We start from the raw sequence: 11,097 nt of genomic DNA, 5'->3' as shown, positions 1-11,097 counted from the left end.
GGTCTCAAGTGATGAAGCTCCCACAACTTCTGAGGGCAACTTCTGTTCCATGGGTTGATTGTTCTCACTGTCAGACAGTTTCTCCTTATTTCCAGGTTGAATCTCTCCTTGTTCAGTTTCCATCCATTATTCCTTGTCTGGCCTACAGATGTTTTAGAAAATAGCTTGACCCCTTCCTCCCTGTGAATTACTACCAACCTGCCTTCCATGGAGGACCTGTCTACCGCACGAGTCAAAAAGAGGGCTGTGAAAATATCTACAGGCCCCTCACATCCTGGACACAAACTGTTTCAACTCCTATCCTCAAAACAACACTATAGAGCACTGCACACAGAACAACTAGACTCAAGAACAGTTTTTTTCCCGAAAGCCATCACTTTGCTAAACAAATAATTCCCTCAAAACTGTCCTACTATTTACAAAGTCTGCACTACTATTACTATTAACTTCTCATCACTCCTTATCACCCATCCCCTCCCACTTGTGGTTGTATGACCGTAACTTTGTGGCTTGTATCCTTACAAACTATAAGGACTGTTTCCTAGTATGATTTGATTGCTTGTTGTACCCTATGACTATCATTAAGTGTTGTACCTGATGATTCTTGACTCTTGACGAATGTATCTTTTCTTTTATGTACACTGAGAGCATTTGCCCCAAGACAAATTCCTTGTGTGTCCAATCACACTTGGCCAATAAAGAATTCTATTCTATTCTATTCTATTCTATTCTATTCTATTCTATTCTATTCTATTCTATTCTATTGTATTCTATTCCATTCCATTCCATTCCATTCTTTTTTCTTTTCTTTTCTATTCTATTCTATTCTATTCTATTCTATTCTATTCGATTCCATTCCATTCCATTCCATTCCATTCCATTCCATTCCATTCTGTTCTGTTCTATTCTATTCCATTCCATTCCATTCCATTCCATTCCATTCCATTCTTTTTTCTATTCTATTCTATTCTATTCTATTCTATTCTATTCTATTCTATTCTATTCTATTCTATTCTATTCTATTCCATTCCATTCCATCTATTCCATTCTATTCCATTCCATTCCATTCCATTCCATTCCATTCCATTCCATTCCATTCCATTCCATTCCATTCCATTCTATTCTATTCTATTCTATTCTATTCTATTCTATTCCATTCCATTCCATTCCATTCCAGCCTTGCCTTGCCTTGCCTTGCCATGCCTGTGCTAGAAGGGAGTGGGGTCTCCACTCCACTCATCTGGTAATATACAGTACCAGCACCCAATTCCTCCCCTTTCCAAATTAATTTAACCCCCCTCAAACCCATTAAAAGTAAATCATTTCAATTTCTTCCCAAATGTTTTTTTTTTCCCCTGACCCTGATTCTAGGGGGAAAAAAAGCAAATGATGATTGAGGGATTCTGGGAGTTGAAGACCACCCATCTTAAAGTTGCTAAGGTGGAGAAACACCTGTCTGGCAGATATTGAATATTAGGGGGAAACGACTTTTGACACATTTGAATGGAAAAAAACAATTGAACAGCGGAAGTGATGCTAAGTGCCTAAGTGTGCCAGCATCTGGAATGGTGATATATCATGTGCATTTATGAGAATCTTGGACATGTTTGCAAGTTTCAGATTCTTTCAAAAGCAATAACAAACAAAGGAAATTTGGCACTCAATTTGGAAGAAATTAACCAAGAACAGTTGTGTTAGAGTCCTAAGTTATTCTAACCTATACCATACAGTTGTTATTACATGCTAAACACAGCATGTAGATCAAGGTTGCCTTTAAGATATAAACAGGAATTAACGGCACCACACAACAACAGAGCTGGAAGGGACCTTGGAGGTCTTCTAGTCCAACCCCCTGTACCAGTGGTGGCTAACCTTTTGGGGCTCCTGTGCCGAAAATTGTGTACGCACTCATGTGCACTTGTGCGTGTGCCAGCACCCAGAAGGCAATGCTTGCGGGGCTCCCCCATCCCCTGGGCATGTGCATACAATTTCCCCCCCCCCTGCTGCCCCCTTACCTGCATTGCGCATGTGCACGCCTCCCAGTTGATTTTCGGGCCTTTTTTGGCCTCCCAGAGTCTCAAGGAAACCGCTGCAGACTTTGGAGGCCAAAAAATGGGCCCATTTTGTCACTTCTAGTATTTCCGGAAATACCGGAAGTGATGAAACAGGCCTGTTTTTCGGCCTCCAAAGGCTGCGGAAGCTTCCCTCGAGCCTCCTGGAGGCTGAAAAAGGCCCCCAAAATCAGCTGGGAGGCATGCGCATGCGCAGTGAGGTAAGTTTGCCTGGGGCTTGCATGCCCGCACAAATGGCATGTGTGTCATAGGTTCCCCATCACGGCCCTATACCATTTCAGACAAATGATTGCCCAGTCTCTTCTTAAAAGCCTCCCATCTTGGAGCAACACAATCTATGGAGAGAAGCCGCTCGACTGATTGATTATTTTAATTAACAGGAAATTTCTCTTTAATTCCAGATTGTTTCTCTCCTTGATTTGTTTCCATCCGTTGCTTCTTGTTCTGCCTTCAGGTGCGTTGGAGAATAGCTTGACTCCCTCTTCTTTGGGGCAGCCCTTCAAATATTGGAAGACTGCTATCATGTCACCGCCTGGTCCTTGCTTTCACTAGACTGGACATACCCAGTTTCTGCATCCATTCTTCATATGTTTTTGCTTGGGGTGGGATTCCACCAGTTCGGACCAGTTCTATAGAACCGGTTGTTACAATTCTGTGCAGTTCAGAAAACTGGCCAATTGCACTGCTGGCTGGCTCCTTCCCTCCCCACCCAGGAGGGGTTCCTAAGGCCCAGTGAGGGGTGATATTCAGGGGAGAAGTGGCCTGAGAGCAGAGCTGAACCTTTCTTAGAATTTTCAGTGCAGACTCAGGCAGCAGATTGCAGAAAGGTCTATCTGGGAGTGAATCTATGATTCTGCAAGCAGCTCAATCCGCCTGCCCGCTTTGTCTGATTTTGGGTAAAAGTTGCTCTTTTTTTAAAATAAAAAATTCAATCTTTACATATATATTTACAATATTTATATACAAGCCACGCCCAGCCAGTCACATGACCACCAAGCCACGCCCACCCAATTAGGCCACGCCCACAGAAACCGGTTGTTAAATATTTGAATCCCAGCCCTGGGTTTAGCCTCCAGTCCCCTAATCATCTTGGCTGCTCTTCGCTGCACTTTTTCTAGAGTCTCAATCATCTTTTTTGTACATCGTGGAGACCAAAACATAAATTAAAGCTTCACAGCATCCCATATGTATTAATAGCTTCCACTATGCACAAATGTCCCTCACATGCAACTCGTTTGGGAATGTCTACTATCAGTTGGAAATTATCTTTGGCTATAATCTGCATTTTTGCAATTTCTGCATCCCCCGTTGATAAATGCATCCCCTACTGATCAGAAAACTCCACGAGTTTCATCAATATAAAAAGAAATCCTATTTTTATTTTTATTTTTAAAAATGCCAACCTATTTTTTTAAAAAATTACTCCTATATTAAGGCAGACACTTTCTGCAAACTGTTAAATTTGTGAGCGTATGTGTGCTATCCATCTATATCCATCCAGCTGCATTACAATACAACATAGGCGCTGTGTAACTGAGTGCATAACAGGCTAAAGACACAAAAATGCTAACCGAGTTTAGCAGGTTGTGTGAACGGAAACACTAGCCTGGGTAGCCATGATTCCAACTCTGCTTAGCAAATTTACAGTACAAGAATATTTACAGTACAAGAGAGAAGTATTTACATTCTTAACAATCACTATTGAAATTAAAATGGCTTCATGGTTTAATTCTGAGCATAATTTCCTACGTGCTAGGAGCACTCGCACATGACACAGTGCAATACAATTTTTTAAAAAATGGTTGTGTGCAACTTTTAAGAAGCTGTTCCATCTATCGGCTTGTTCCAAATGAAGAGTGACTTTTCAAGAAAAAATTTCTTCACTAAATAATAATCACACATTAGATTTTGCTATGGACGCTTATGAAGATGTCCTTGGTTAACCAGACATCAAGCAGCTGCTTACAAATGGACAACTATAGGTAGTCCTTGACTTACAACTGATTGTTTTGTTACGAGTTACAACAGTTCAATATTACGATGGCACTGAAAAATGTGATTTATGACCGTTTTTCATAGTTACAATCTTTGCAGCATCCCTATGATCATGTGATCAAAATTCAGATGCTTGGCAATTGACTCATATTTATGACCGTTGCCCAGGTTACTTATGATCCCCTTTTGTGACCTTCTGACAAGGTCAGAAGATCAATGGGGGAGCCAGATTCACTTAACGACCGTGTTACTAATTTAACAACTGCATTGATTCCCTTAACGATGGTGGCAAGACAGGTCATAAAATGGGGAAGAGCTTGTTTAACAAATGTCTCCTTAACAGAAACGTTGGGCTCAATTGTCGTATGTCAAGGCTGAGAGAAATATAGGTAGTCCTCGACTTACGATGAATCACTTAGTGACTGGTTGGAAGTTACAACATGAGTGAAAAAAGGGATTTCTGACCAGGTTTCACACTTGTGACTATTGCAGCATCTCCATGGTCACAGGATTAAAAATTCAGACCCTTGGCAACGGGTTCATATTTATGACGGTGGCCCGGGGTCCCTTTTGCAACTTTCTGAAGAGCAAAGTGTCAACTCATAAAATATTTCTAGGGTCTTTTTCGAGTTGCCAACAAAAAGGGAAGGAGGAGGAGTGTAGCGGCTTGCAAAACCGAAACTGCACTCCATAAATGTTTTCATAGATAGTTTCCAGGTGACTGAAGTTTCTGCCACACAAAATTCTAATTGGAGAGCATGATTGATGACTCTTGGCTATGGAGGTGTCCCATTGGAGAATATGAATTATGATACACCCAGGGGGTGGGGGAAAACCAGGGTCAAGGGTGACAATGAATGATGTGTCTCAGAGTAGGCTACACCCAGGCAGCACCGGCATATCTACTCCTAATAAATCTTCTTTAAGCTTTGAAAATCCGGCTAAGAGACGCATGATTTAAATGGGGGGTAACTACCGGAGCCCTGACAGCTACCCAGCCGACTCTGAGACACATCATTCACTGTCACCCTTGACCCTGGTTTTCCCCTGCCCCCTGGGTGTAACATAATTCATATTCTCCTAAAGGGAAGCCAGATTCAGTAAACAACTTCATTCATTTGTTTAACAACTGTGGCAAGAAAGATGATCAAACGAGGCAAAAATCCCTTAAACAACAGAGATTTGGCCTCAATTGTGGTCATAATTCAAGGACTACGTGTATTTTTAAAGTGTGTTTCCTTCTGCGCGACGAAGCCCAATTCAAACCCAAAATTTCTCTGGAGAGGAAGTGCCAGATTTCCTTGGAGGACAGCAAGGACGTTTTCCCTGTCTTCAGAGGGTGTTTTCCACCAAGAGGCTAGTCCCTGTGTCAAAAGGATGGGAGGCCAAATAGTCTGCGTAGTCCCCGTCGATGAGTTTCTCGGCGTTGTGTTTGGCAAACCAGCAATCCACTTCCTGTTGGCCGTTGTAGATCTTTCTCTGCTTCCACACCACGGGCACCAAACGCCCTTTCAACTGGAGGGCGTGCCCCGAGTTCGAGTTTGTTTCGTGGCAGTCATCCAGGCTACACTTTTCGGAGAACGGCTCAGTCAAGAGCTCAATGTCTTGGTGCAAGAACTGGCCTGCAAAATTTAAAAAAAAAATTGTTAAAAAGTTGTGAGCAAGTAAATGAATGAGACTCCAGGAAGCTTTCAGATTATGATTAAACTGAGACCAGGATTTCCGTTGCTAAGCCAGGCGATAGTTTATTGAGTGGCGCAGTGGTAGGATTCAATATTTTTTACTGCCGGTTCTGTGGGCGTGGCTTGGTGGGCGTGGTGTGACTTGGTGGGCGTGGCTTGGTGGATGTGGCAGGGGAAGGATATACTGCAAAACCCCTATTCCCTCCCCGTCCCACTAACCTGCTTTCCAGCTCTGTTCTCCTGGGCAGGGCAACCAAAGAAGATCCGCCCGATCAGCTGCGACTCAAAGGGAGGCAGAGAAGAGATGGGGGCAGGGCCAGTCAGAGGTGATATTTGCCAGTTCTCCAAACTACTCAAAATCTCTGCTACTGGTTCTCCAGAACTGGTCAGAACCTGCTGAATACCCACCTCTGGAGTCGTCCCCAATTTTATGAGTTTTTATGTCATGGTTGTTAAGCGAATCACTGCATTGTTAAGTGAATCAAGTGGTTGTTAGGTGAATCTGGCTTCCTCCGCTGATTTGTTGGAAGCTGGCTAGGAAGATTGCAAATGGCGATTTTTGGGAAAAAAAAGAGCATTTAAGATGATTGGAGGCTGGAGGCTAAAATGTATGAAAAATGGTTGTGGGAATTGGGCATGGCCAGTCTAGAGAAAAGAAGGACTAGGGGTGATATTCCAGTATTTGAGGGGCTGCCTCAAAGAGGAGAGGGTTCAATTTATTTTCCAAAGCACCTGAAGACAAGACAAGAACCAATGGATGGAAACTAATCAAGGAGAGAAGCAACCTGGAATTTAGGAGAAACTTGCTAACAGTGAGGACAATTAACCAGTGAAAGAGCTTGCCTTCAGAAATCAACCAACAAATCAATCAGAATATAGCTGGAAGGGACCGTGGAGGTCTTCTAGCCCAACCCCCTATACCATTTCAGACAAGTGCCTGTCCAGTCTCTTCTTAAAAACCTCCAATGAAGCCTCCACAACTTCTGGTGGCAAGCTGGTTCACTGGTTAATTGTTCTCACTGTTAGCAAGTTTCTTGGATGCTTCATCACTGGAGGTTTTTAAGAAGAGACTGGAAAGTCACTTGTCTGAAATGGTTTAGGGGGCTGGACTAGAAGACCTCCAAGGTCCCTTCCAGCTATATTCTGATCGATTGATTATGTGACTGTGGGAAGCTGGAATGGTTGCAAATAAACGCTGGTGGCCAAACACCCACACTCTGATCATGTGCAGAGGTGGGTATTCAGGCAGCGCTGACAGGTTCTGGAGAACCGGAAGCGGAAATTTGGAGTAGTTCAGCGAACCGGGAAATCCCGCCTCTGACTGGCCCCGCCCCCATCTGTTCTCCGCCTCCCGAGTCTTTGCTGATTGCCTGGGTCTTCTTTGGTTGTCCTGCACAGGAGAACAGAGCTGGAAAGCAGGTTAGTGGGGTGGGGAGGGAATGGGGATTTTGCAGTAACCTTCTCCGCCACACCCACCAAGCCAGGACCACAGAACTGCTAGTAAAAAAAATTTGAATACCACCACTGATTATATGGCAGCATCCCAGGGTCTTATGTTCGTTATGTGGGACCTTCCCAGTTGGTTTCTGACAAGCCAAGTCAATGGGGGAAACTGGATCGACTCAAGAACACATTATCCACTTCACGAGTGAAGTGATTTGCTTACTAACCGTGGGGGTGGGGGAAATGCCATAAAATTGGGCACCATTCACTTAACCACTTCCTTACATAGCAACTCAAAAATTCTGGCTCCCCCATGGGGAATCTTCTGTTCCAGAAATGAGCAGCGCCTGTCAGGATTCCGGCAGTTACGCCACTTAAATCACGAGTCTCGAGCCAAACTTCCAAAACTTCAAAAGGATTTATTGGGAGTTAACATGTCCGGCACGGCCTGGGTGTAGCCAACTCTGAGACACATAATTCATTGTCATCCTTGACCCTAGTTTTCCCTCACCCCCTGGGTGTATCGTAATTCATATTCTCCAATGGGACACATCCATGGCCCAAAGTTATCAATCATGCTCTCCAGTTAGATATTTGCACGGCAGAAACTTCAGTCACCTAGAAACTATCTTTGAAAACATTTATGGAATGCAAGCTCCCCACTGCTCCCCCTTCCCTTTCTGTTGGCAAGTCTAAAATACCATAGAATTATTTTTTGAGTTATGACAACATGGCTGTGAGGTGAATCTGGATCCCCTGTTGACTTTGCTTGTCTGAACGTTGCAAAAGGGAATCACATCACACACACACACATACACACCAAGACACCCCAATCGTCATAAGTATGAACTAAGCATTCGAATTTTGATCCCATGATCGTGGGGATGTTGCAAAAGTCGTAACTGTGGAAAAGGTCATCTGTCACTTTTTTTCAGTGCCGTTGTAACTTTGGTCGCTAAAAGTGAGCTGTTGTAAGCAGGGGTGGGATTCTACAGGTTCGCACCTATTCTCTAGAACCGGTTGTTAACATTCTAAGCAGTTCGGGGAACCGGTTGTTAGAAGAAATTATTGGCCTAATCCTGTAAGGAAGGCAGGAAGGAAACATTCTGGTGTTGCTTACAGAAACTGCCTCTCCGTTAACCCTTATTACATTCTTGGCAGGACTAGACTTCCTGTCTCAGGAACTTCTCTGGAGTTATTTTTCCCCTACTTTGCTGGTACTTTGCTTGTGTGGAGTGACCATTCAAAGTTACAATGGCACTGAAAAAAGTGACTTTATGACCCTTTTTCACATTTACGACTTGCAGCATCCCCACAGTCATGAGAGGCCAGGAGAGGAGGAGATGTGTGGCACGATGTGAGTGATATTGAGTTGGCCACGCCCTGCCAACAACATGACCACCAAGCCATGTACACCCGGCCACATGACCACCAAGCCACGCCTACCACCTAAGCCACGCCCACAGAACTGGTTGTTAAAATTTTTGAATCCAACCCCTGGTTGTAAGTCGAGGATTACCTGTACTCAGGACGGCGTCTCTCAGAATCCAGAGGGAAGATAGATGTCTCTCTGCACACCATCTTAGAAACTGAGAGATCTCTCCAGGCTGCTGTGGGTTCGCGTGGGTTCAGGTGAACCTCCAGCCAGGATTCTGCAGAGTTCAGTGAACCTGCAAACCCCACCCGTGGCTGGCCCTGTCCACCCCATTCCTCTCCTCCCTGGAGTCTCCACATGGCCCATTTGGGATCCCAGGTAAGTACAGGGCCCACACAGAGGCTCAGAGAGTGCAAAAAACAAACCTCTGGAAGGCCAGAAACAGGCCTGTTTCCGGCCTTCAGACGGCCACCGGAGCCCAGAGGAGGCTGTTTTCTCCCTCTTGGAGGCTCAGTAAAAGCCTCCGGAGCCTGAAGAGGACAAAAAACAGGCCTCACGGAAGTTCTGGTAGGCCACGCCCACCATAGCCACACCCACTCAGCAACTGGGCAGAGAAGCGGTTGCTAAAATTTTTGAAGACCACCCCTGGATCTCTTCCTTACCTATCAGCCCATGGGAACCTCTTGAAAGTCCTTGGCCATTAGAGATGTAGAAACCCAAATGGTTCTTCTGATACCGGGCAGGGTTCTTGTAGTGGTGGATCAGAATGACGAAACTGATGGAATCTTGTAGGACCACCGTGACATTGGCGTGGGCCACAATGGACACGTGGAAGTTGTTGCCTACCACCACGGCATTGCGGTCACAGGAAAGACCAGCCTCTTCTCATCATCCAAGATGACCTTAGTGGGAGAAATTTCCAGGTAGGATCTTCCCGGTTTGTTGATGAGAATTGTGATGGTCTTGAAGTACGTCCGGTGTTTCTTATGACCATTCCGTGGGGCAGGGGCCCCAGTTAGCTGGCCGTTGACAGTCACTCCTAAGGGACAAGTGAAGATAGAAAGAGTTTGATTTAGTGGTTAAGGCACCAGTCTAGAAAGCAAGAGATTCTGAGTTCAAGTCCTGCCTTAGGCATGGAAGTCAACTGGGTGACTTTGGGCCAATCATCGGGAAATGGTGAGTTCTAGTCCCGCCTTAGCTTTGAAAGTCAGCTGGGTGATATTGAGCAAATCATCAGGAGACAATGAGTTCTAGTCCCGCCTCAGCCATGAAAGCCAACTGGGTGACTTTGAGCCAATCACCAGGAGACTGTGTGTTCTAGTCTCACCTTAGGCATGAAAGCCAACTGGGTGACTTTGAGCCAATCACCAGGAGACTGTGAGTTCTAGTCTCACCTTAGGCATGAAAGCCAACTGGGTGACTTTGAGCCAATCACCAGGAGATGGAGAGTTCTAGCCTTGCCTTCGGCATGAAAGCAAACTGGGTGACTTTGAGCCAATCACCAGGAGACTGTGAGGTCTAGTCTTGCCTTAGGCATGAAAGCCAACTGGGTGACTTTGAGCCAATCACCAGGAGACTGTGAGTTCTAGCCTTGCCTTCGGCATGAAAGCCAACTGGGTGACTTTGAGCCAATCACCAGGAGACTGTGAGTTCTAGGCTCACCTTAGGCATGAAAGCCAACTGGGTGACTTTGAGCCAATCACCAGGAGACATTGAATTCTAGAACCACCTTAGCCATGAAAGCAAGCTGGATGATTTTGGTCCAGAATCTTTATATATAATCTGTTGCATGCAGTACATCTCAGTATGGTGCAAAGCTATATTTTTTAAAAAAAATGCAAAGAAAAGAAATACACAAATTGTATCATAATAGGGCAGCCTGGGACGGTCTGTTTCCCATGGTAAGACAATGGCTGAGTTCCCACAACCTACCGAATCACACAAACAATGCACTTTAGTTTAGTCTGGCTTGTTGTGTGATTCCAACGGATCTTTAGCCATTTCCTATTTTTGATGCGGCCACCGTTGCCTCCTAGAAACAGATGTATTGTTCCTGACACAGTTGGACAGTAATTTTGGATCTTAAAACCAAAAGCAGAGGAAACACCATTAATATTTTGCTTCCTTGTGCAATGCTGGTTTGAAATTGTCCCAAGCTGACTCTAAACTTTGTCCCGTCCCATGAAACGGATTGGGAGGTGGAAATTCATCGGTGTTTCCTTTCCGTCCACTGCTTGAGGCCAGGCCAAACTTTTACTCAACTCTGCTGATGGAACAAGTCAATAGCTCCGCCAGCTCTGTCGTTCCCATATCAGGGTTACCTTACCTGAGTGCTTATGATCTGAAACTAATCTAAGGATATCACCAGGCTGCCCATCGATATTGAAGCAGATCGTCAGCTTGTTCTGTGGCAAATCAATGACAAAATGAGGGTCGCCATCCGCTGGAGAGATAATCAAAAACAAAACAAGAAGGGAAACATTAATGAAGGGTCCTTGGTCCTCTCTGAGGTGGCTTGCTTTCTTGCAGG

At 44.8% G+C, this 11,097-nt stretch overlaps 1 protein-coding gene across 1 annotated transcript in view; it reads right to left on the bottom strand.

The window, feature by feature from the left end:
• Positions 1 to 3,431: 3,431 nt before the first annotated feature.
• Positions 3,432 to 11,097, bottom strand: part of ITIH5 (inter-alpha-trypsin inhibitor heavy chain 5) — a 43,255-nt gene continuing 35,589 nt past the window's right edge. The window contains 4 exon segments of the mRNA XM_087935316.1: positions 3,432 to 5,689; positions 9,230 to 9,436; positions 9,439 to 9,606; positions 10,894 to 11,010. Coding sequence (XP_087791442.1) covers positions 5,400 to 5,689; positions 9,230 to 9,436; positions 9,439 to 9,606; positions 10,894 to 11,010 — 782 coding nt within the window. The 3' untranslated portion in view covers positions 3,432 to 5,399.

This window comes from Pseudonaja textilis, chromosome 5, assembly GCF_049901715.1.
Source record: "Pseudonaja textilis isolate UNSWEBS1 chromosome 5, rPseTex1.2, whole genome shotgun sequence".
Lineage (NCBI taxonomy): Eukaryota > Metazoa > Chordata > Lepidosauria > Squamata > Elapidae > Pseudonaja > Pseudonaja textilis.
Note: the sequence above shows the minus strand (reverse complement) of the source record. Positions and strands in the feature narration are given on the sequence as shown.